At 43.2% G+C, this 26,965-nt stretch overlaps 1 protein-coding gene across 4 annotated transcripts; it reads left to right on the forward strand.

The window, feature by feature from the left end:
• LOC121585018 (cell division cycle-associated protein 2) lies at positions 1-25,794 on the forward strand. Of its 4 annotated transcripts, none has more exons than XM_041901334.2 (14): positions 1-166; positions 712-902; positions 1,134-1,264; positions 1,531-1,690; positions 1,951-2,150; positions 2,385-2,609; positions 2,827-2,944; positions 16,112-16,431; positions 16,702-16,756; positions 16,858-16,929; positions 17,088-17,176; positions 17,440-17,517; positions 23,247-23,409; positions 24,246-25,794. In XM_041901334.2, exons 2-14 carry the CDS (start codon positions 728-730, stop codon positions 25,373-25,375), a joined length of 2,916 nt encoding a protein of 971 aa, XP_041757268.1. In that variant the 5' UTR covers positions 1-166; positions 712-727; the 3' UTR covers positions 25,376-25,794. The 4 variants fall into 4 exon arrangements, with proteins under 4 accessions (XP_041757268.1, XP_041757267.1, XP_041757265.1 ...); XM_041901333.2 differs by having other exon boundaries at positions 2-166; positions 668-902; positions 24,246-25,793; XM_041901331.2 differs by lacking the exon at positions 1-166 and adding an exon at positions 173-340 and having other exon boundaries at positions 668-902; positions 24,246-25,793.
• Positions 25,795-26,965: the final 1,171 nt, after the last annotated feature.

Consider the following 26,965-nt stretch of genomic DNA (forward strand, 5'->3'; position numbering starts at 1 on the left):
ATGTCCATAACTATCGATTTATCTCAGTATTTTGATATGTTTTAATGAAAATGTTTTTGAATTTGGTTTTGAGTTTGTTCAACGTACATGTAATGATTTTGTTGGACATTTTAACGTTAACCAACATTTGTTTAGGTCGCGGAATGATCTTCGTGCCACAGCTACTGTGAGTGGTGCGAAATTTGAAAATTACACTAGTGGGACTAGCTAGCAAGCATGTTAGCTGTCAGCTAGCTGGAAAACGTTTTTTCTCGTAGTCATTTAGCTGGTATGTTTAGCAAGGTCTAGTTGAATTCATAAGGGTGGATATTGTAGCGTTAATAAAAACATTCGTATTAAGGTAAGATGTTGTCGATTAAGTGAATGTTAGCTTACGTTAACTGGCCAACAAGCTAACGTTAGCCAGTTTGTAACGTAGGTAACAGTTAAATGTGAACGTGTAGTTAACTTCAGAGTTGGTTTATAAAGGTTTTAAGTGGCTTTGTAAACTTTGTTTTAATTTGTTTATCAATAACTTGCAAGCCACAAATGCCTGTCGCATAATAAACCACTTGTTTCAGTGTGTGATCATCAGTCGTTGCTTGTTTTGTCAGCCTTGCCTTCCTTGAATGCGTTATCGATCCAATTTGATCGACTGTTAAGAGCATTTGGGTGATCTCTAATTTAGGTGACAGACCCCACTGAAGTCGCTTGGAATCCTTTCTGTTGTAGCTAGCTAAGTTATATCATGGCCAGTTCAGAGCTGAAAATGGACAGCGTTGAGGGAACTGAAAACTTGAATCAACTGGAGGCCTCTTGTCCTTCTCCGCTGAGCATCACAACACCCTTGGATTTCTCCCAGCTCACACCCTCCCAACCGGATATCTCCCTCCAGAGCTTCACTCCATCTTCTAACGTCAAAGGTAATTCAGACATTGAAGAAGTTAGCCAATTCTGTTTATCATTCCACTGGGTCCACTGCTCTCTCTGACGTTACCCTGTAGCTAATCAACTCATTATTATAACCCGAAACACACATTTTCCTAGGCAATGTAACGTTATATGTTATAGGTCTACACAGTGTTTTGTCAAGATATGCAATAAAATGTTAGTTTTCTGAACCAATAAATGGTGCTTCTATTGTCTTTCCCCAGAAAAATCTCGCCTGGCTCAGCTGAAGGCAAAGCGGAGGTCGAATGTTGGTGTACGGGGTTCACCAGAGACCAACTCCCTTATCTGCTACATAGCCCAACAGAGGATGAAAACTCCCCCCACAACCACACAGGTGAGATGTTTGCTCATGCATGATCATACTCAAAGATTGTGCATAAAAAATACTGTAGGTAGTGCACTGCAGATAAAAGTTGCTCTAGGACTGCTTGTGTTAATCTGAGTTGGAGCTAGCAATGCTCCTAGCCTAGCCAGAGCCAATTCAGGCCTATAAACTGTCTCTCTTGCTACAATGTATCTGTCATTTGTCAAACAGCTTGGTTTGAAACAATGAATTAGAAACAATGTGTTTACCATGACTTTCTCTTTATCTCTTCATAGCCTACCCAAACCAGCTCCTTCTTTCCAAGAGTCCCCTCTACTCTAAAGCAGAAGATGGCTATTTTCCAGAGCATTATGGCTGTGGAGGAGAATGAGAATGAAACAGTGCCAAAACAGAACAATGGGGGATGCATCAAGACAAGAGATTTTCTGTCTAGTGGTGAGTCTGCTTCAGTGACAAAGGATAAATCATTTATTAATCACTTATTACGTGAACTGAAATTGGTGCTTTGTCGGAGTATACTATTTCAAAGTTTTCAACTAGTTAGAATTTGAGGGAAATGTTGAAGTTTTAATATATTTGTTATACTTCTTTGAGGGCATGGAGAAACATCCAGATACTACATATTGCCCCTTATCTTCTATAAGGGTTTTCTATTCTGGGCTGTAGTTGTTGATGGGTGTTGTCGTAACTCTCAGATGGGTGGAGCTGTGATGATGGCAGTGGTGGGAAGGAGAACAAGACCCCAGTGAGCCAGCCTCCCTCTCTGACTCCACCACCCAGTAAGAGGCGCTACACAGCAGGCCCCCAGGGGTACTGTGTGGAGGAGATTGGCGAGGCCAACACTCCTGTCCTCAAATGCACCAGCACCATACTGAAGCAGCAACAAAACAAGGAGGTAACCTCATCACACACTCACCAAACATTTCTCTGTCCATTTAATGGTAAATATAACTTGGCCAACCATTCAGAATCTGTTGGTGTGTGTTTTGTGATTTTGGCTTGTACATGTTGATCAACTGGTAAGAAATATTGAAAAGTGCTTATTAAACTAAATGTATTATTATTAACCATTTATACTGTGACCACAATGTTCTGACATCCACTAAACCACCATGACCCCCTACCCCAGGTTGCAGTTGTCCAGAACAAGGACCATCATCCAGCTCTCACTCTAACACCCGGAGCACAGACACAGTCCCAGAATGACACTGAGTTCTGTGGTGAGGTAGAACACGCTAGTGTGTCCCTGCCACCAACCCTGCATACTAATGCTGTGTCCCAGATCACACAGGATGAGCCCCAGTCCTCTCCTCTAAAGCAGATTTCTACTCCCACCAAGGAGGAGCAGGACCAGGTAAGATATAACCAGGCTTCATCTACACACACCAAGCTGTGTCCCAAATGGCACCTTATTCCCTATATAGTGCCATTTGGGACACAACCCAACACCCCAGCCTCCTCTCCTCTGTCTGTGAAGTCTTCACAGCTCTGCAGAGCACACAACTTCTATTCTCACCCCATGTTCCTGCCTGGCTCTCAAACATTATGTTTGGTTCCGTCTCACTCCATAGGAGTGCTCCTTTGAACTCCACAGCCCCAGCCAACTTCTGGTTGTGCATTCAGGACCAGACAGGACAACTCGGCCCCCGCAGTTCACCATGCCATCTCTTCTGGAGATGAATCCCACAGGTAAATACAGTATACAGTGCCTTGCAAAAGTATTCATCCCCTTTGGCGTTTTTCCTATTTAGTTGCATTACAACCTGTAATTTAAATGGATTTTTATTTGGATTTCATGTAATGGACATACACAAAATAGTCCAAATTGGTGAAGTGAAATGAAAAAAATAACTTGTTTCAAATAATTCTAAAAAATAAATAACGGAAAAGTGGTGCGTGCATATGTATTCACCCCCTTTGCTATGAAGCCCCTAAATAAGATCTGGTGCAACCAATTACCTTCAAAGTCACATAATTAGTTAAATAAAGACCACCTGTGTGCAATCTAAGTGTCACATGATCTCAGTGTATATACAGTGGGGGAAAAAAGTATTTAGTCAGCCACCAATTGTGCAAGTTCTCCCACTTAAAAAGATGAGAGAGGCCTGTAATTTTCATCATAGGTACACGTCAACTATGACAGACAAAATTAGAAAAAAAAATCCAGAAAATCACATTGTAGGATTTTTAATGAATTTATTTGCAAATTGTGGTGGAAAATAAGTATTTGGTCAATAACAAAAGTTTCTCAATACTTTGTTATATACCCCTTGTTGGCAATGACACAGGTCAAACGTTTTCTGTAAGTCTTCACAAGGTTTTCACACACTGTTGCTGGTATTTTGGCCCATTCCTCCATGCAGATCTCCTCTAGAGCAGTGATGTTTTGGGGCTGTCGCTGGGCAACACAGACTTTCAACTTCCTCCAAAGATTTTCTATGGGGTTGAGATCTGGAGACTGGCTAGGCCACTCCAGGACCTTGAAATGCTTCTTACGAAGCCACTCCTTCATTGCCCGGGCGGTGTGTTTGGGATCATTGTCATGCTGAAAGACCCAGCCACGTTTCATCTTCAATGCCCTTGCTGATGGAAGGAGGTTTTCACTCAAAATCTCACGATACATGGCCCCATTCATTCTTTCCTTTACATGGATCAGTCATCCTGGTCCCTTTGCAGAAAAACAGCCCCAAAGCATGATGTTTCCACCCCCATGCTTCACAGTAGGTATGGTGTTCTTTGGATGCAACTCAGCATTCTTTGTCCTCCAAACACGACGAGTTGAGTTTTTACCAAAAAAGTTATATTTTGGTTTCATCTGACCATATGACATTCTCCCAATCCTCTTCTGGATCATCCAAATGCACTCTAGCAAACTTCAGACGGGCCTGGACATGTACTGGCTTAAGCAGGGGGACACGTCTGACACTGCAGGATTTGAGTCCCTGGCGGCGTAGTGTGTTACTGATGGTAGGCTTTGTTACTTTGGTCCCAGCTCTCTTCAGGTCATTCACTAGGTCCCCCCGTGTGGTTCTTTGATTTTTGCTCACCGTTCTTGTGATCATTTTGACCCCACGGGGTGAGATCTTGCGTGGAGCCCCAGACCGAGGGAGATTATCAGTGGTCTTGTATGTCTTCCATTTCATAATAATTGCTCCCACAGTTGATTTCTTCAAACCAAGCTGCTTACCTATTGCAGATTCAGTCTTCCCAGCCTGGTGCAGGTCTACAATTTTGTTTCTGGTGTCCTTTGACAGCTCTTTGGTCTTGGCCATAGTGGAGTTTGGAGTGTGACTGTTTGAGGTTGTGGACAGGTGTCTTTTATACTGATAACAAGCTCAAACAGGTGCCATTAATACAGGTAATGAGTGGAGGACAGAGGAGCCTCTTAAAGAAGAAGTTACAGGTCTGTGAGAGCCAGAAATCTTGCTTGTTTGTAGGTGACCAAATACTTATTTTCCACCATAATTTGCAAATAAATTCATTAGAAATCCTACAATGTGATTTTCTGGATTTTTTTTCTCAATTTGTCTGTCATAGTTGACGTGTACCTATGATGAAAATTACAGGCCTCTCTCATCTTTTTAAGTGGGAGAACTTGCACAATTGGTGGCTGACTAAATACTTTTTTGCCCCACTGTATACACCTGTTCTGAAAGCCCCCAGAGTCTGCAACACCACTAAGCAAGGGGCACCACCAAGCAAGCGGCATCATGAAGACCAAGGAGCTCTCCAAACAGGTCAGGGACAAAGTTGTGGAGAAGTACAGATCAGGGTTGGGTTATAAAAAAATATCTGAAACTTTGAACATCCCACGGAGCACCATTTTAAATCCATTATTAAAAAATTTAAAGAATATGGCACCACAACCAGGTCGCAGTTGTAAATGAGAACTTGTTCTCAACTGGCTTACCTGGTTAAATAAAGGTGAAATAAATAAATAAAATAAAACAAACTGCCAAGAGAGGGCCACCCACCAAAACTCACAGACCAGGCAAGGAGGGCATTAATCAGAGAGGCAACAAAGAGACCAAAGATAACCCTGAAGGAGCTGCAAAGCTCCACAGTGGAGATTAGAGTATTTGTCCATAGGACCTCTTTTAGCCGTACACTCCACAGAGCTGGGCTTTACGGAAGAGTGGCCAGAAAAAGCCATTACTTAAAGAAAACAATAAGCAAACACTTTTGGTGTTCGCCAAAAGGCATGTGGGAGACTCCCCAAACAAATGGAAGAATCGATACGGTTGCATATCGGGATATTATTTTTGACGATCAATTATTTTGACAATATCGCAGTATTCTTTATTTTTGGCGCTAGTTGGTTGTACCTGCACCAAAACTCTAGTATTTTTCCTTCATAGCTTGTGCTCAATCTTTTTTTAAATAGAGAGCCAATTCATTTTTCAGCACTTTTATTTCCATGACTAATCAAAACTAGTTTTATTAGGCTCTATTGTCCCTCTGCAGCAGACATATGGTAAGCAATATGTTTGTAATATAGAATTGCAATAAAATCACAGTATCAAATCACAATACTGTAGAATCGTGAGAATCGCAATACATATCATATCGGCACCTACGTATCATGATAATATCGTGAGGTCCCTGGCAATTCCCAGCCCTAGTGTGACTGATGATTTATGGATGAATACCGTCATGAAAATAAAACAACCGTCATAAATTGTTAAAAACCTACTTCATATTGAAGTCGACTAACTTTACCTAAAAGCAGAAACGTAATCTGATTTACATTCAACGATATAAGGAGAGATGAGAGGAGGCAAAACTATAATTTTGTGTTGTGGAACAAACCGCTGACTGAAGATGGCTGCAGCAGAGTGTAGTTGAGCCCATTTCTGTGGTAACATTCCATGGGACTCTTTACAATGTGATGCAACTTTGTTTCTCCTTGTTTCAGCAAGATGTTGTAGCAAACCAGTTTTCGGTTGCCTAGGCAATGACCCCCCCCCCCCCACACCAAAAAAAATCCCTGACCATCACCAGCTTTACTACAGATATTGACAGCGCACGATAGGGAGGCAAGAAAATACTTGTTTTTGAGAGCAGCAAAAGCTCTTGTTGTTTGATTAATCAGAAGCTAACGTACAGTTATGAATATAACTACTGTTCCCTGAAAGAGGGAAATGAGATACAACATACTATGGGGAGTCAACGACCGCTCCAATCACCTGAAGAAAACTAAAAACGCCCAACGGGCCAATGAATGCAGAGACCGCCCTCGGAAGCCCCGCCTTGCTGGCTATAACACTGGGGCTCGCATTCATAATCTCAGTTCGGTACCGCTCTTCAGCCAGCCCAAACCCTCTGATGCCGTGGTTCCAAAATATGTTATACCTCATTCCCTACTTCAGGGAACAGTAGTTATATTCAAAACTGTACATTCCCTTTATGTCAGTTACTCGGTATAGCATACTATGGGGACATACAATCACGGCCATATATATAATACATACATACAGTGAGGGGAAAAAAGTATTTGATCCCCTGCTGATTTTGTACGTTTGCCCACTGACAAAGAAATTATCAGTCTATAATGTTAATGGTAGGTTTATTTGAACAGTGAGAGACAGAATAACAACAAAAAAATCCAGAAAAACACGTAATAAATTGATTTGCATTTTAATGAGGGAAATAAGTATTTGACCCCCTCTTAATCAGAAAGATTTCTGGCTCCCAGGTGTCTTTTATACAGGTAACGAGCTGAGATTAGGAGCACACTCTTAAAGGGAGTGCTCCTAATCTCAGCTTGTTACCTGTATAAAAGACCTGTCCACAGAAGCAATCAATCAATCAGATTCCAAACTCTCCACCATGGCCAAGACCAAAGAGCTCTCCAAGGATGTCAGGGACAAGATTGTAGACCTACACAAGGCTGGAATGGGCTACAAGACCATCGCCAAGCAGCTTGGTGAGAAGGTGACAACAGTTGGTGCGATTGTTCGCAAATGGAAGAAACACAAAAGAACTGTCAATCTCCCTCGGCCTGGGGCTCCATGCAAGATCTCACCTCGTGGAATGATCATGAGAACGGTGAGGAATCAGCCCAGAACTACGCGGAAGGATCTTGTCAATGATCTCAAGGCAGCTGGGACCATAGTCACCAAGAAAACAATTGGTAACACACTACGCCGTGAAGGACTGAAATCCTGCAGTGCCCGCAAGGTCCCCCTGCTCAAGAAAGCACATATACAGGCCCGTCTGAAGTTTGCCAATGAACATCTGAATGATTCCGAGGAGAACTGGGTGAAAGTGTTGTGGTCAGATGCTCTTTGGCATCAACTCAACTCGCCGTGTTTGGAGGAGGAGGAATGCTGCCTATGACCCCAAGAACACCATCCAGTGCTGGAAAATGATGGTGGCCACACAAAATATTGACAATTTGGGCCCAATTTGGACATTTTCACTTAGGGGTGTACTCACTTTTGTTGCCAGCGGTTTAGACATTAATGGCTGTGTGTTGTGTTATTTTGATGGGAAAGCAAATGTACACTGTTATACAAGCTGTACACTCACTACTTTACATTGTAGCAAAGTGTCATTTCAGTGTTGTCACATGAAAAGATATACTCAAATATTTACAAAAATGTGAGGGGTGTACTCACTTTTGTGAGATACATACATACATACATACATACATACAGCTGCGGAAAAAATTAAGAGACCACTGCAAAATTATCAGTTTCTCTGGTTTTACTATTGATAGGTATGTGTTTGGGTAAAAATAATATTTTTGTTTTATTCTATAAACTACTGACATTTCTCCCAAATTCCAAATAAAAATATTGTCATTTAGAGCATTTATTTGCAGAAAATGACAACTGGTCAAAATAACAAAAAAGAGTGTTGTCAGACCTCAAATAATGCAAATAAAATAAGTTCATGTTCATTTTTAAACCACAATAGTAATGTTTTAACTTAGGAAGAGTTCAGAAATCAATATTTGGTGGAATAACCCTGATTTTCAATCACAGCTTTCATGCGTCTTGGCATGCTCTCCACCAGTCTTTCACATTGATGTTGGGTGACTTTATGACACTCCTGGCGCAAAAATTCAAGCAGCTCGGCTTTGTTTGATGGCTTGTGACCATCCATCTTCCTCTTGATCACATTCCAGAAGTTTTCAAATGGGGTTCAGGTCTGGAGATTGGGCTGGCCATGACAGGGTCTTGATCTGGTGGTCCTCCATCCACACCTTGATTGACCTGGCTGTGTGGCATGGCGCATTGTCCTGCTGGAAAAACCAATCCTCAGAGTTGGGGAACAATGTCAGAGCAAAAGGAAGCAAGTTTTCTTCCAGGACAACCTTGTACGTGGCTTGATTCATGCGTCCTTCACAAAGACAAATCTGCCCGATTCCAGCCTTGCTGAAGCACCCCCAGATCATCACTGATCCTCCACCAAATTTCACAGTGGGTGCGAGACACTGTGGCTTGTAGGCCTCTCCTGGTCTCCGTCTAACCATTAGACGACCAGGTGTTGGGAAAAGCTGAAAATTGGACTCATCAGAGAAGATGACCTTACTCCAGTCCTGTACGGTCCAATCCTTATGGTCTTTTGCAAACTTCAGCCTGGCTCTTATTTGCTTCTCATTGATGAAGGGCTTTTTTCTAGCTTTGCACGACTTCAGCCCTGCCCCTAGGATCCTGTTTCGAACCGTCCTCGCCATGCACTTGACCCCAGCTGCCGTTTGCCATTATTTTTGTAGGTCACTTGATGTCATCCTACGGTTGTTGAGTGACATTTGAATGAGTTGGCGGTCATCCCGGTCAGTAGAGAGTTGTTTTCGTCCTCTGCCGGTCTGTAGCTTTGTTGTCCCCAATGTCTGCTGCTTGACCTTGTTCTTATGAACCGCCGTCTTTTACATTTTAAGGATGGAAGCAACCTGACACTCACTGTTACTCTGCCAGTAAAGCCAGAATTGAACCCTTCTTTTCCTCACTCAAAACTTTCCTTTTCAACTCTTTTGGCATGGTCAATAGTTATTTTTTGATTAATATTGGTTCATGTGATCACCTAATCAGTACCTAATTCAGTATAATGAGGTGTGCCTGTGTTGGAATTCAACAGACACTGGAATGGAATGGCAGTCATACATGTAGAGATGCTGATTTAAGAAAAATGTGCAGTGGTCTCTTAATTTTTTCCCATATATATATATATATATATATATATACACACACACAGTGGGTAGAACAAGTATTTGATACACTGCCGATTTTGCAGGTTTTCCTACTTACAAAGCATGTAGAGGTCTGTAATTTTTATCATAGGTACACTTCAACTGTGAGAGATGGAATCTAAAACAAAAATCCAGAAAATCACATTGTATGATTTTTAAGTAATTAATTTGCATTTTATTGCATAACATAAGTATTTGATACATCAGAAAAGCAGAACTTAATATTTGGTACAGAAACCTTTGTTTGCAATTACAGAGATCATACGTTTCCTGTAGTTCTTGACCAGGTTTGCACACACTGCAGCAGGAATTTTGGCCCACTCCTCCATACAGACCTTCTCCAGATCCTTCAGGTTTCGGGGCTGTCGCTGGGCAATACGGACTTTCAGCTCCCTCCAAAGATTTTCTATTGTGTTCAGGTCTGGAGACTGGCTAGGCCACTCCAGGACCTTGAGATGCTTCTTACGGAGCCACTCCTTAGTTGCCCTGGCTGTGTGTTTCGGGTCGTTGTCATGCTGGAAGACCCAGCCACGACCCATCTTCAATGCTCTTACTGAGGGAAGGAGGTTGTTGGCCAAGATCTCGCGATACATGGCCCCATCCATCCTCCCCTCAATACGGTGCAGTCGTCCTGTCCCCTTTGCAGAAAAGCATCCCCAAAGAATGATGTTTCCACCTCTATGCTTCACGGTTGGGATGGTGTTCTTGGGGTTGTACTCATCCTTCTTCCTCCTCCAAACACGGCGAGTGGAGTTTAGACCAAAAAGCTATATTTTTGTCTCATCAGACCACATGACCTTCTCTCATTCCTCCTCTGGATCATCCAGATGGTCATTGGCAAACTTCAGACGGGCCTGGACATGCGCTGGCTTGAGCAGGGGGACCTTAAGTGCGCTGCAGGATTTTAATCCATGACGGCGTAGTGTGTTACTAATGATTTTCTTTGAGACTGTGATCCCAGCTCTCTTCAGGTCATTGACCAGGTCCTGCCGTGTAGTTCTGGGCTGATCCCTCACCTTCCTCATGATCATTGATGCCCCACGAGGTGAGATCTTGCATGGAGTTCCAGACCGATGGTGATTGACCGTCATCTTGAACTTCTTCCATGTTCTAATAATTGTGCCAACAGTTGTTGCCTTCTCACCAAGCTGCTTGCCTATTGTCCTTTAGCCCATCCCAGCCTTGTGCAGGTCTACAATTTTATCCCTGATGTCCTTACACAGCTCTCTGGTCTTGGCCATTGTGGAGAGGTTGGAGTCTGTTTGATTGAGTGTGTGGACAGGTGTCTTTTTATACAGGTAACGAGTTCAAACAGGTGCAGTTAACACAGGTAATGAGTGGAGAACAGGAGGGCTTCTTAAAGAAAAACGAACAGGTCTGTGAGAGCCGGAATTCTTACTGGTTGGTAGGTGATCAAATACTTATGTCATGCAATAAAATGCAAATTAATTACTTAAAAATCATACAATGTGATTTTCTGGATTTTTGTTTTAGATTCCATCTCTCACAGTTGAAGTGTACCTATGATAAAAATTACAGACCACTACATGCTTTGTAAGTAAGAAAACCTGCAAAATCGGCAGTGTATCAAATATTTGTTCTCCCCACTGTGTGTGTGATATATATATATATATATATATATATATAATGTAAAGCGTTGGTCCCATGTTCATGAGCTGAAATAAAATATTCTAGAAATTTTCCTTAAGCACAAAAGGCTTATTTATCTCAAGTTTACATTCCTGTTAATGAGCATTTCTTTTGCCAAGATAATCCATCCGCCTGACAGGTGTGGCATATCAAGAAGCTGATTAAACAGCATGATCATTACATAGGTGCACCTTGTGCTGGGGACAATGAAAGGCCACTCTAAAATGTGCAGTTTTGTGACACAACACAATGCCACAGATTTCTCAAGTTTTGAGGGAGCGTGCAATTGGCATGCTGACTGCAGGAATGTCCATCAGAGCTGTTGCCAGAGAATTGAATGTTAAATTCTCCACCATAAACTGCTTCAAATATCAGATGTCGTGTGGGCGAGCGGTTTGCTTATGTCAACGTTTGAACAGAGTGCCCCACGGTGGGGTTATGGTATGGACATACATAAACTACGGACAACAAACACAATTGCATTTTATCTATGGCAATTTGAATGCACAGAGATACTGTGACGAGATCCTGAGGCCCATTGTCGTGCCATTCATCCGCCGCCATGTTTCATCATGATAATGCACTGCCCGTGTCGCAAGGATATGTACACAATTCCTGGAAGCTGAAAATGTCCCAGTTCTTCGATGGCCTGCATACTCACCAGACATGTCACCACAGGAGGTTGGTGGCACCTTAATTGGGGAGGACGGGCTCGTGGTAATGTCTGGAGCGGTAAGAGTGGGATGGTATCAAATACATGGTTTCTCCGTTCCAGCCATTATTATGAGCCGTCCTCCCCTCAGCAGCCTCCACTGCATGTCACCCGTTGAGTATCTTTGGGATGCTCTGGATCGACGTGTACGACGGCGTGTTCCAGTTCCCGCCAATATCCAGCAACTTCACACAGCCATTAAAGAGTGGGACAACATTCCACAGGCCACAATCAACAGCCTGATCAAATCTATGCAAAGGAGACATCGTGCTGCATGAGACAAATGGTGATCACACCAGATACTGACTGGTGTTCTGATCCACACCCCTACCTTTTTTTTTTAATGGTATCTGTGACCAGTAGATGCATATCTGTATTCCCAGTCATGTGAAATCCATAGATTAGGGCCTGATAAATGTATTTCAATTGACTGATTTCCTTATATGAATTGTAACTCAGTAAAATATTTGAAATTGTTGTTTATATTTTTGTTCAGTGTATAGACCCTGCCTCCACAAAGTATTCATACACCTTGACTTTTTCCACATTTTGTGTTGCAGCCTGAGATTTGTCACTGGCCTACACACAGTACCCCATAATGTCGAAGTGGAATTGTTTTCCTACATTTGTACAAATTAATTAAAAATGAGAAGGTGAAATCTCTTGAGTCAATAAGTACTCAACCCCTTTATTATGGCAAGCCTAAATTAGTTCAGGAGTAAAAAATAGCTGAACAAGTCACATAAAAAGTAGCACTGTCTGCAATAATAGTGTTTTGAATGACTACCTCATCTATCTACCCCAAACATACAATTATCTGTAAGGTCTCTCAGTTGAGCAGTGAATTTCAAACACAGATTCAACCACACAGATCAGGGAGGTTTTCCAATGCCTTGCCAAGAAGGGCACCTATTGGTAGATGGGTAAAAATAAATTAGAAAGTAGATATTGAATGTCCCTTTGGGCATGGTGAAGTTATTACACTTTGGATGGTGTATCAATACTCCCAGTCACTACAAAGATACAGGCGTCCTTCCTAACTCAGTTGCCGGAGAGTAAGGAAACCGCTCAGGGATTTCACCATGAGGCCAATGGTGACTTTAAAATCAATCAATCAAATGTATTTATAAAGCCCTTTTTACATCAGCAGATATCACAAAGTGCTATACAGAAACCCAGCCTAAAACCCCAAACAGCAAGCAATGTAGATGTAGAAGCAGTTAGAGTTTAATGGCTGTGACAGGAGAAAACTAAGTATGGATCAACAACATTGTAGTTACTCCACAATACTAACCTAATTGACAGTGAAAAGAAGGAAGCCTGTACAGAATAAAAATATTCCAAAACATACATCCTGTTTGCACTAAAGTAATACTGCAAAAAAATTTAGCTAAGCAATTAACTTTATGTCCTGAATGCAAAGTGTTACGTTTGGGGAAAATCCAATACAACAGATTACTGAGTACCACTGAGTACACTGCAGTTGCTTACCAAGAAGACAGTGAATGTTCCTGAGTGGCGGAGTAACAGTTTTGACTTAAATCTGCTTGAAAATTGATGGCAAGACTTGAAAATGGTTGTCAAGAAATGATCAACAACCAATTTGACAGAGCTTGAAGAATCTTTTAAGAGAATGGGCAAATATTGTACAATCCAGGTGTGCAAAGCTCTTAGAAACGTACCCAGAAAGCTGTAATCGCTTCGAAATGTGATTCTAACATGTATTGACTAAGGGGTGTGTATACAGTGCATTTGGAAAGTATTCAGACCCCTTGACTTTTTCCACATTTTGTTACGTTACAGCCTTATTCTAAAATGGATTAAATTATTATTTTTTCCTCAATTTACACACAATACCCCATAATGACAAAGCGAAAACAAGTTTAGAAATGTGTGTACATTTATTAAAAATAAACAACTGAAATATCTTATTTACATAAGTATTCAGACCGTTTGCTAGATGACTCGAAATTGAGCTCCAGTGCATCCTGTTTCCATTGATCATCCTTGAGATGTTTCTACAACTTGATTGGAGTCCACCTGTGGTACATTTAATTGATTGGACATGATTTGGACCGGCACACACCTGGACAGTGCATATCAGAGCAAAAAAACAAGCCTTGAGGTCGAAGGAATTGTCCGTAGAGCTCCGAGACAGGATTGTGTTGAGGCACAGATCTGGGGCAGGGTACCAAAAAATTTCTGCAGCATTGACGGTCCCCAAGAACACAGTGGCCTCCATCATTCTTAAATGGAAGCAGTTTGGAACCACCAAGACTCTTCCTAGAGCTGGCCCCCCGGCCCAACTGAGCAATCGGGGGAGAAGGTCCTTGGTCAGGGAGGTGACCAAGAACCCAATGGTCACTCTGACAGGGATCCAGAGTTCCTCTGTGGAGATGGGAGAACCTTCCAGAAGGACAACTATCTCTGCAGCACTCCATCAATCAGGCCTTTATGGTAGAGTGGCTAGATGGAAGCCACTCCTCAGTAAAAGGCACATGACAGCCGGCTTGGAGTTTGCCAAAAGGCACCTAAAGAATCTCAGACCATGAGAAACAAGATTCTCTGGTCTGATGAAACAAGATTGAACTCTTTGGCCTGAATGCCAAGCGTCACGTCTGGAGGAAACCTGGCACCATCCCTATGGTAAAGCATGGTTGGTGCAGCATCATGCTGTGGGGATGTTTTTCAGCGGCAGGGACTGGGAGACTAGTCAGGATCGAGGCAAAGATGAACAGAGCAATGTACAGAGATATCCTTGATGAAAACCTGCTCCAGAGCGCTCAGGACCTCAGACTAGGGTGAAGGTTCACCTTCCAAAAGGACAACGACCCTAAGCACACAGCCAAGACAACACAGGAGTGGTTTCAGGACAAATCTCAATGTCCTTGAGTGGCCCAGCCAGAGCCCCGACTTGAACCCGATCGAACATCTCTGGAGAGACCTGAAAATAGCTGTGCAGCGACACTCCCCATCCAACCTGACAGAGCTTGAGAGGATCTGCAGAGAAGAATGGGAGAAACTCCCCAAATACAGGAGTGCCAAGCTTGTAGCGTCATACCCAAGAAGACTCAAGGCTGTAATCGCTGCCAAAGGTGCTTCAACAATGTACTGAGTAAAGGGTCTGAATACTTATGGAAATGTGATATCAGGTTTTTATTCTTAATACATTTGCAAACATTTCTAAAACCTGTTTTTTGCTTTGTCATAATGGGGTATTGTGTTTAGATTGATGAGGAAAAAAACAATTTAATCCATTTTAGAATAAGGCTGTAACGTAATAATGTGGAAAAAGGCAAGGGGTCTGAATACTTTCTGAATGAACTGTATGTAAATTAGAAATTTCTGTTTTATTTTCAATAAATAAATTACTTTTTGTTATTATGGGGTATTTGTGTGTAGATGGGTGAGATTTATTTATTCAGGATGTAACAACAATGTGGAAAAAGTCAAGGGGTATGAATATTTCTGAATGCACTGTCTATATTTTGGGGTCTGGGGCCCCTAAGCGATCGCTTATGTCGTTTATGCCTGGAGCTGGACCTGCTTGAGCGGGTTTCCACCGCAGGAAAACAGGACTATCTTTTAATTTTCATTGTGAATTCACATGCCCTAGGTCATGGTCGGAGGTTCACATCCAAAGTGGTAGGCTTTTAGCAAACACAAATAGGAAGCATTCCAAATTTCTACCCAAATTGGAAGCATGGTCCTATTTGTCTCAGTTGGTAGAACATGGAGCTTTTAACGCCAGGTTAGTGGGTTTGATTCCCAGGACCACCCATACGTAAAATGTATGCACGCATGACTGTAAGTCGCTTTGGATAAAAGCGTCTGCTAAATGGCATATTATTATATTATAAGCATTAGCTACACAAGCAGAGCAGAAAGTAGTTGGCTTTTAGCAAACACAAAAACCGATACCAAGACCCAAAACTGGCAACATCTAGGGGGACAAGTACTCTCTCCCCACTAACAGACCCCTAAGTTGGAGCCGAATCCGGTAGTCTTTGTGTGCTTGTAAATTGTGACAAGTTCTCCTTCAGTCAAGCTGAAGAGCGACGAATTTAGGAAATTAATCAGAGCCCAGGTGTTATAGTCAGGAATGCGGCGCTTCCGAGGGTGGGCTCTGCATTAATTGGCTGGTTGGGCGTGTTTTTAGTTCAGGTGAATGTGATTGCATGTCATACCGAGCGACCGACTGAAAGGGAACCACATTTTTCTGTACGAGAAGCAGTTGGTTCAATGGAGCTGTTTTGAGGAGGGTCAATTGATGAGTAAATATTTATTTTTCCTTTAGACGAAGCTGATTCCTTTGGGGGTAACGTTAACTCAACTGTGAAGAGGAAGAAGCAGGTGCGTTTCGGGATCCTGCTGCCCCCCGAGCTCTTTGACAAGAATCTTCCCCCCAGCACCCCTTTACGGAAGGGGGGCACCCCAGGCCGCATCCCAACGTCTGCCGGGGGGTCCCAGCTGAGGTCACTGCTGAAGACCCCCCAGAGGACCCCCCTAACCCTGGCCCAGCCGGACTTCAGCAGCCCCTCTCTGACTGGAGCCTCCCCATCCCTCACTATGGGGCCCTGCTGTGGGGAACAGGAGAGCACTGACACTCAGGGAAAGGTACAAGTCACTCACTAACACAGTGATTGACCTGTCCCAAAATGATGAAGCAAGGGTTGTATTCATTAGGCACCAAACGGAAGAAAATGTACTGAAACAGGGACTACCTGAACGTCCAATAAGGAACTCTTGTTTTCCGTTGCCAAAACGTTTTGCTAAAGTGTTCCCTAATGAGAACAGACAATCATTTAATTGTTATTCTTGGTAATCCAGCATGTGGGTTGTTGTGTTTCACCATGTAAATAATGCAGTAATTCTCTATGCCCTCAGATCACCTTCCCGTCAATGGAAGAAGATGTTGACAGTTCATTGATGGACAATGCAGGTTGGTTGTGGAACAGTGATCATTGCTGAGAGGAAGCTATATTTCTAGTCAAGCTCTGTGTAAAACATGACATTGTTGTCACTTGCTGTATGTATTTACAGAGCTGGAGACTCAACCTCTCGATTTGAACTCAGCTTTCCAAGAAGAGGACTCTGTTTGTGAGGCACTGCCAGGTGAGATATAGTCACTTCAGTTGACTCCCACTTCATCCGCCCACACCCTCTCTCTCCTTACGTAACAGCACCTCTCCTCCTCAGCCTCAAGTCATTGATTTACAGTGGTGCCAGTGAGTGTCAAATGAGATTCTAAAGCTGAGGTGTGTTTGCTGTAGATGCTGCCCCAGTGCCTGACCCTGCCCTGGACTGTGAACCAGAACCAGCCGCTCCTGCCACAGCCCGCTCTCGCAGCAGAAAGAGAAAGGTCTGTTAACACACCACTCATTCACTGAACAGGATAACCTCATTCCCTCCACTTACACACCAATGAGAAGATTATCTCTGGACTAATATTATCATAATATTAAAACTATCTTTATCTGTTGATCTAGGATTAATCTCAATGGAAGATCTTGTGAGTGTAATTAAATAGATCCTGTCCTAATGCCACCTCTCTCTCTCACTACCTATTTCTCCCTCTATTTCTCTCTCCATATACCTCACTTTTATCTATCTCTGTTCTTTCAGCAACCAGAGGAGGAAAGTAAGCCTGTGAAGAAGAGGTCTTCGCGTACGGCTGCCAAGTCTGCCTGTGGGAGGATGAAGGTCAGTCTGGGCTCTGCTCATCACTTTACTTTCTCGACAGAGACTTATAATATTACACGCTGTGGCGGTGGATAGTACAGTGAGCTAAGCCTCAGGGAGGTATTACATTCACCAAGCTACTTGCCTCGTTCTAACTTTTATTAAGCCACAGTCAATCTGCTTTCCTCACGCTCAAGCGATTTAGGTGATGCTTTTTTTATTCCAATTTTGAGCAAGAACCAAACTATATTTAGAAGGTGGTGTTTTGAGTACTTGTAGGATTTACTTTAGTTCTGAACACGAAAGGAATTAGCGTTTCAAGGGCCCAAAGAAGCAAGTCTACTGTGATTGTTGTAATAACTGTATCCTTCAGAGGTGACAGTAAAACAATATCAAAACCTAAATGAGAAGAGGTACAAGGTTGTAAGCAGGGATGCAAACTCTGGTGAGGGCCCAAAATGGTGACACAAATGCAGGTTTTAACTAATTAAACAACAAAGAATATGATCTACATGATCAGTCTCTCTCAGAAAAAACAGTACATTAATATTGCAGTTAGCCACGACAGCCTTTATAATAGAACGCTTGTGACCACCCACATCTATATATTGCACTTGGGAAAAAAACATCAAGTAGAAATAGAATGAAACACAGGCATTCTACTTTTTTCTCTATTATAGTGGCTACAACTATAGTGGCCACTATAGAAGACATTGATCAAGTGCACAAGGCCAAATGTGTGCAAAAATAACGTTCACTGAGTAAAAACTAAAATAATCCCCACTCACACACAACTGCATGTAAAGTTCAACACAACAAAATTAATAGCTTTGGGCTACACTGCATGTTTTTACCTTGTACACTTTCTGCCTGTGGACATCTGTTCTACAATGTGCCAGCAGCAGAGCATGAGACCCTTTGTTGGCATAATTAATCTCTTTCAGGCAGAGTAGACCTGGCATACCCCTTTTTATCCACTGTATTGAGAAAGAGGGAAATTGTGTGGTCTTCCTTTCACCTCTGGCATCGAGCTTAAGCCAGGTCCAGCTACACCTGATCCCTGAATCCACTTGTTTAACAAGCAACGCCTCATTTTCACCTGATTCTCTCATTCTGAAAATTAACCACATACTGTAGAGGGAAAACATTAGTTAATACGTGGTAGTTAGTTCGTTAGCTAGTTAACTAGCTAAATGATAATTCGATCCAGCTAGCAAGATGCTTAACAATGCTAACAATTCTTGTTCCACCACACTTGCTCCCTCACCTCAAACTTTCCAAATCAATCAATCAATCAATCAATTTTATTTTATATAGCCCTTCTTACATCAGCTAATATCTCGAAGTGCTGTACAGAAACCCAGCCTAAAAACCCCAAACAGCTAGTAATGCAGGTGTAGAAGCACGGTGGCTAGGAAAAACTCCCTAGAAAGGCAAAACCTAGGAAGAAACCTAGAGAGGAACCAGGCTATGAGGGGTGGCCAGTCCTCTTCTGGCTGTGCCGGGTGGAGATTATAACAGAACCATGCCAAGATGTTCAAAAATGTTCATAAGTGACAAGCATGGTCAAATAATAATCAGGAATAAATCTCAGTTGGCTTTTCATAGCCGATCATTAGAGTTTAAAACAGCAGGTCTGGGACAGGTAGGGGTTCCATAACCGCAGGCAGAACAGTTTAAACTGGAATAGCAGCAAGGCCAGGCGGACTGGGGACAGCAAGGAGTCACCACGGCCGGTAGTCCCGACGTATGGTCCTAGGGCTCAGGTCTCTCAGTTGGCTTTTCATAGCCGATCATTTAGAGTTGAAAACAGCAGGTCTGGGACAGGTAGGGGTTTCGTAGCCGCAGGCAGAACAGTTGAAACTGGAATAGCAGCAAGGCCAGGCGGACTGGGGACAGCAAGGTGTCATCATGCCCGGTAGTCCTGACGTATGGTCCTAGGGCTCAGGTTCTCAGAGAGAAAGAGAGAACGAGAGAATTAGAGAGAGCATACTTAAATTCACACAGGACACTGGATAAGACAGGAGAAGTACTCCAGGTATAACCAACTAACCCCAGCCCCCGACACATAAACTACTGCAGCATAAATACTGGAGGCTGAGACAGGAGCGGTCCGGAGACACTGTGGCCCCATCCGAAGAAACCCCGGACAGGGCCAAACAGGAAGGATATAACCCCACCCACTCCGCCAAAGCACAGCCCCCGCACCACTAGAGGGATATCCCCAACCACCAACTTACAATCCTGAGACAAGGCCGAGTATAGCCCACAGAGGTCTCCACCACAGCACAAACCAAGGGGGGGCGCCAACCCAGACAGGAAGATCACGTCAGTAACTCAACCCACTCAAGTGACGCACCCCTCCCAGGGACGGCATGAAAGAGCACCAGCAAGCCAGTGACTCAGCCCCTGCAACAGGGTTAGAGGCAGAGAACCCCAGTGGAGAGGGGAACCGGCCTGGCAGAGACAGCAAGGGCTGTTCGTTGCTCCAGCCTTTCCGTTCACCTTCACACTCCTGGGCCAGACTACACTCAATCATATGACCTACTGAAGAGATAAGTCTTCAGTAAAGACTTAAAGGTTGAGACCGAGTCTGCGTCTCTCACATGGGTAGGCAGACTGTTCCATAAAAATGGAGATCTATAGGAGAAAGCCCTGCCTCCCGCTGTTTGCTTAGAAATTCTAGGGACAATTAGGAGGCCTGCGTCTTGTGACCGTAGCGTACGTATTGGTATGTACGGCAGGACCAACTCGGAAAGATAGGTAGGAGCAAGCCCATGTAACGCTTTATAGGTTAACAGTAAAACCTTGAAATCAGCCCTTGCCTTAACAGGAAGCCAGTGTAGGGAAGCTAGCACTGGAGTAATATGATCAAATTTCTTGGTTCTAGTCAGGATTCTAGCAGCCGTATTTAGCACTAACTGAAGTTTATTTAGTGCTTTATCCGGTAGCCGGAAAATAGAGCATTGCAGTAGTCCAATCTAGAAGTAACAAATGCATGGATCAATTTTTCTGCATCATTTTTGGACAGAAAATTTCTGATTTTTGCAATGTTACGTAGATGGAAAAAAGCTGTCCTTGAAACAGTCTTGATATGTTCGTCAAAAGAGAGATCAGGGTCAAGAGTAACGCCTAGGTCCTTCACAGTTTTATTTGAGACGACTTTACAACCATCAAGATTAATTGTCAGATTTAACAGAAGATCTCTTTGTTTCTTGGGACCTAGAACAAGCATCTCTGTTTTGTCCGAGTTTAAAAGTAAAAAGTTTTCAGCCATCCACTTCCTTATGTCTGAAACACAGGCTTCTAGCGAGGGCAATTTTGGGGCTTCACCATGCTTCATTGAAATGTACAGCTGTGTGTCATCCGCATAGCAGTGAAAGTTAACATTATGTTTTCGAATAACATCCCCAAGAGGTAAAATATATAGTGAAAACAATAGTGGTCCTAAAACGGAACCTTGAGGAACACCGAAATGTACAGTTGATTTGTCGGAGGACAGACCATTCACAGAGACAAACTGATATCTTTCCGACAGGTAGGATCTAAACCAGGCCAGAACTTGTCCGTGTAGACCAATTTGGGTTTCCAGTCTCTCCAAAAGAATGTGGTGATCGATGGTGTCAAAGGCAGCACTAAGGTCTAGTAGCACGAGGACAGATGCAGAGCCTCGGTCTGACGCCATTAAAAGGTCATTTACCACCTTCACAAGTGCAGTCTCAGTGCTATGATGGGGTCTAAAACCAGACTGAAGCATTTCGTATACATTGTTTGTCTTCAGAAAGGCAGTGAGTTGCTGCGCAACAGCTTTTTCTAAAATTTTTGAGAGGAATGGAAGATTCGATATAGGCCGATAGTTTTTTATATTTTCCGGGTCAAGGTTTGGCTTTTTCAAGAGAGGCTTTATCACTGCCACTTTTAGTGAGTTTGGTACACATCCGGTGGATAGAGAGCTGTTTATTATGTTCAACATAGGAGGGCCAAGCACAGGAAGCAGCTCCTTCAGCAGTTTAGTAGGAATAGGATCCAGTATGCAGCTTGAAGGTTTAGAGGCCATGATTATTTTCATCATTGTGTCAAGAGATATAGTACTAAAACACTTAAGTGTCTCTCCCGATCCCAGGCCCTCGCAGAGTCTGTGCAGATCCAGGACAGCTAAGCCCTGGAGGAATACGCAGATTCAAAGAGGAGTCCGTAATTTGCTTTCTAATGGTCATGATCTTTTCCTCAAAGAAGTTCATGAATTTATCACTGCTGAAGTGAAAACCATCCTCTCTTGGGGAATGCTGCTTTTTAGTTAGCTTTGCAACAGTATCAAAAAGAAATTTTGGATTGTTCTTATTTTCCTCGATTAATTTGGAAAAGTAGGATGATCGAGCAGCAGTGAGGGCTCTTCGGTACTGCACGGTACTGTCTTTCCAAGCTAGTCGGAAGACTTCCAGTTTGGTGTGGCGCCATTTCCGTTCCAATTTCCTGGAAGCTTGCTTCAAAGCTCGGGTATTTTCTGTATACCAGGGAGCTAGTTTCTTATGACAAATGTTTTTCGTTTTTAGGGGTGCAACTGCATCTAGGGTATTGCGCAAGGTTAAATTGAGTTCCTCAGTTAAGTGGTTAACTGATTTTTGTCCTCTGACGTCCTTGGGTAGGCAGAAGGAGTCTGGAAGGGCATCAATGAATTTTTGTGTTGTCTGAGAATTTATAGCACGACTTTTGATGCTCCTTGGTTGGGGTCTGAGCAGATTATTTGTTGCGATTGCAAACGTAATAAAATGGTGGTCCGATAGTCCAGGATTTTGTGGAAAAACATTAAGATCTACAACATTTATTCCATGGGACAAAACTAGGTCCAGAGTATGACTGTGGCAGTGAGTAGGTCCAGAGACATGTTGGACAAAACCCACTGAGTCGATAATGGCTCCGAAAGACTTTTGGAGTGGGTCTGTGGACTTCTCCATGTGAATATTAAAATCACCAAAAATTAGAATATGATCTGCTATGACTACAAGGTCTGATAGGAATTCAGGAAACTCAGAGAGGAACGCTGTATATGGCCCAGGAGGCCTGTAAACAGTAGCTATAAAAAGTGATTGAGTAGGCTGCATAGATTTCATGACTAGAAGCTCGAAAGATGAAAACGTCATTTTTTTTTTGTAAATTGAAATTTGCTATCGTAAATGTTAGCAACACCTCCGCCTTTGCGGGATGCACGGGGAATATGGTCACTAGTGTAACCAGGAGGTGAGGCCTCATTTAACACAGCAAATTCATCAGGCTTAAGCCATGTTTCAGTCAGGCCAATCACATCAAGATTATGATCAGTGATTAGTTCATTGACTATGACTGCCTTTGAAGTGAGGGATCTAACATTAAGTAACCCTATTTTGAGATGTGAGGTATCACGATCTCTTTCAATAATGGCAGGAATGGAGGAGGTCTTTATCCTAATAAGATTGCTAGGGTGAAATGCCAGTTGTTTTTCGGTTACAGCTCATGAAGTACGCTTCATCACCTTCTCACCCCAGTCTCCGTGGTCAGGCTTCTCTCCCTCTTCGTTATCGTTGGATACAGCCAATATTGCCCCAAACGTGCATCACTCGTTCGCTTACAGCCAGTAGTTTCTCATTGGATCTATACAAATAACGTAGGTTGCCTATTTTGGATTCAAAACGGCGAATTTCGCCAAAAGGTGACTAGTTTGCATGCCTGTGTAAGGATGAGGCAAACCAGCTTGGGTGTTTGTGTTTCTCCAGAACTCAGCAAAGCGTGGCTTTGGGAAGAAGGCGGTAAACCGCTCTCTGTACGGGAAGAGAGACTACGCATCCAAGAACCCCAACCTCAGCCCCATCACAGAGAACCTGTCCTCCCTCAGCTGCTCCCCCAACCCTCAACACCCCCACACCTGCAGACACACGGGTAAGCACTTTGCTGTTAGGCTCTGTTTGAATACCCAGGAAGAAACATTCCTTCCTTGAACTAATCATTGATCAAATATGATTGGATTGGTGAGAGCAAGGCTTCCACTGCTGATTTCACGTATACCTACACCCCCACTCACTTATGAAGACACATATCTTGCATTACCCATCTCATATGTATATACTGTATTCTATACTATCTATTGCATCTTAGCCTATGCCACTCTGATAATGACATTACTCATCCATATATTTATATATTCTTATTCCATTCCTTTACTTAGATTTGTGTGTATTAGGTTTTCGTTGTGGAACTGTTAGATATTACTTGCTAGATATTGCTGCACTGTAGGAACTAGAAGCACAAGCATTTCGCTACACTCGCAATAACATCTTCTAACCATGTGTATGTGACCAATACATTTGATTTGATTTTAAGATACACCACTAAAGTAAAGGCACTCTCCACTCTCACTGATTCAGACACTTGAAATACAGTAGTAAGTACAGTCAATAATAAATTAGAACGCTGCTACTGTGTAAGCATTCTCACAAAGCACATAGGCCATTCAATCTGACTCGGAGCATGTCCAAGTACAGACATTCAACAGTCTGTAGTCTAGACAGTATTATAAACTGAATGCTGATAGCAGTGGTATATCATACCGTATACCACGGGTATGACAAAACATGTATTTTTACTGCACTAATTACGTTGGTAACCTGTTTATAATAGCAATAAGGCACCTCTGGGGTTTGTTGTATATGGTCAATATACCACACCCTCGGGCCTTATTGCTTAAGGAACCCATGCTGTGTGTCCTCCCTCCACAGCCAAAGGAGACTCCAGCCTATTGGAAGATGTCATTAACAGCGACCCAATCACTGGAGTGGTCATGGCTGCAGCGCTGTGGCAAAGCCGCTTGTGCCCCGTGGACAGCGGGGACTCACCAGAAGACACCACCCCAGCTGCAGAGCCCTCTGATGGGCCTTCAGAAGACCGCCAGGCCCTTGTATGTTCCACCACAGGCCGCTCTGGGACTGGGAGAGCAGCACGAGCTGGGAGGAGACGGTCGGGTCCAACAAATACCTCCAGAACCAAAGAGCAGAAAGAACAGAGTTTTATTAGAGGAGATAGAGGGAAGGGCAGGAAAGTGAGTGTTCCTGTTGATTACTGTCTCAGTGAAGACCCAGAAGAGCAGGTAGAGAACACTGATGCAGAACAAGACTCAACAGAAACAAGCCAGCCAGAGGTTTCAGAGTCCAGCCCAGCCAAGCACACAGTACCTGGTGACAGAGAGGGTGAACCTAATGCACAGTGTACCTCATACCCTGTAGATACAGATACAGATCAATGCACTGGCACACTACCAGATGCAGGTAGGAGTGGGGAAAGTCCAGTTAGGGCAGACACTACACCCTGCCCTCCTACAGATGAGGTTAGCACCACAGTGGCTATATCAGAGCAGGAGGCAGTGAGCCGTGTAGAACAGAGACCAAACAAAGGCAAGCATAGAGGAGAAGCTCGGGCCCCGGGCCGCTCCAGGGGTAGAAGGAGTTCTATATACGCCAGATCAGTCATAGAGGAGGCGCAGGCACCCCAGTCAAACGGTCCAGAGGCAGTGGAGGAGAGCGGGCAGGAGGTGGAGAATAACAACCACAGGTCAGAGATGGAGCTGGGTAACATTACAGAACAGGCCTCCTCCTTCCGAGATTCCCTCCTTCCCCCCTGGGCACAAGAAGAGTTCAGCATCGATGACGTGCTGCGGCCTCTTCCCAGCAGGGGGCATCGGTCTGTCCGCCGCAGCCTGAGGAACCAGAGCCAGAGCAGCACCCTGGAGGCCAGAGGCTCCGGCCTAGCCTGGCTGCCCCACACCTCCCCAGACTCCATCAGGGCTATCCGCAGGAAGACCAGGGGCCGACGCAGCTCAATCCAGGCTCTACTGCCCCCTCCCCTGGAGTAAATGGACCACATGGACCTATGAGCCGCTCACACTGCTCCTAGCCTGTCGGCTACTGGACACTGGCTGGGTCCTGAACTAGCGCCCTATTCACTATGTAGTGCACTACTTTTGACCAGTGTTGGTGAAAAGTAGTGCATTTTATAGTGAATAGGGTAGCATTTCAGATGCAAGCCTGCCTTTTGATACTGTTAGAGAAGCTAAATGGGATGTGGTTCTGAGTTAATTGGTCGTTGGGAGTTTTATAAACCTTCTCGTTTTTAGTAATTAACTAGTTGTGTAAATAGAATAAGATCTTCCTTTAATGTGATTGAACTGCCTGGCATATTTTTTTTTTTTATGTGTACCTCCTGTATCCATTAAATAAAATGGGGATCTTCCAAACCATTCATTGTCTGAATATTATACAGGCCTCTCTTGAAATACATATTTATAAAAACATGTCTAAATAAAGTTTAAATGATAAAATATACAGTATATCATAGGAGGTTGGTGGCAACTTAATTGGAGAGGACGGGCTCATGGTAATGGCTGGAGCGGAATTGGTGGAATGGAAACCATGTGTTTGATGCCATTCCATTTGCTCTGTTCCAGACATGTATTATCTGTCCTCCCCTCAGCAGCCTCCTGTGATTTACTGTATATGTTCTAGTAAAAACAATTGTTTATTTCGTACAATAGATCAATCAGACTGTAGTTATCTGTTGCTGGTTTCACAAACCAAGCTTATCAATATATACACAGAGGAGCACAATTATCTACCAATCAATACTAAGGCACTCCAGTGGTAATCAGACTACATATTATGTCACCATTGAACACAATTGTAGTAAGTCATACTGTTCTACGTTTCTCCTTGGCTCTTTTGACCATTACAGCCTGAGCTGAACCATGCTTCCTCCCTATTTTATAGACATGTAGTGGATGTTTTAGCTAATGGAAAGGAAAATAATGTGCTCTACATATGGATATACGCTCTGGTAAATGCAGAAATAAATAAAATAGCAGAGGCATAATGTATGTAATAAAAACAGTCTGCAAGGATCATATACTTTAATAGGCAATTTAATTCTGGATGTTGGTACTTGACCAGTAGAGGTCACTCTCCCCTCTGAACTAAGGCCCAAAGACCGTACAGCAGCACAAAAAGACCCAACCAAGACTTAGACCAATCATAGGACTAATATGTTCATTATCAAACCTTTGGTGAAATCCATATTTTCATAATAGGTAAGAACTCAAAGAATAACATGTAGTGTGATAGAACTGACTATACCTAACCCATCCAATACAGGACAAATATAGTTTATGGCTATATTAAGTGTGTAAACTAAGGGTAAAGCAGTGATTTGTCTAATTTCATTTCAAGATCCCGTTTGTTTTTCTCTGTAGAAGATAGATGGTTGAGCTGATAAGCACTGTATTGGCCAGGTGGGGACATGTCACCATCTGGTGAAGGCAATAGGACAATACACATAAACAATTGATCAGGCCTTCTCAACCACTTGATATTCAATCCATCATTGGATATTGTGCCCTTGTACTACTATGTGGAATTGTCTTTCTTTTTAAAGATACTAAGAAATACTACAA

This window comes from Coregonus clupeaformis, chromosome 16 (assembly GCF_020615455.1).
Source record: "Coregonus clupeaformis isolate EN_2021a chromosome 16, ASM2061545v1, whole genome shotgun sequence".
NCBI classification, from domain to species: domain Eukaryota; kingdom Metazoa; phylum Chordata; class Actinopteri; order Salmoniformes; family Salmonidae; genus Coregonus; species Coregonus clupeaformis.

Coding starts and splice junctions, on each gene's coding strand:
- LOC121585018 (XM_041901334.2), top strand. CDS start 728: ATGGCCAGTTCAGAGCTGAAAATGGACAGCGTTGAGGGAACTGAAAAC. Junction 1,691..1,950: donor AAGAGATTTTCTGTCTAGTG/GTGAGTCTGCTT, acceptor CGTAACTCTCAG/ATGGGTGGAGCTGTGATGAT. Junction 17,518..23,246: donor CTGCCTGTGGGAGGATGAAG/GTCAGTCTGGGC, acceptor GTGTTTCTCCAG/AACTCAGCAAAGCGTGGCTT.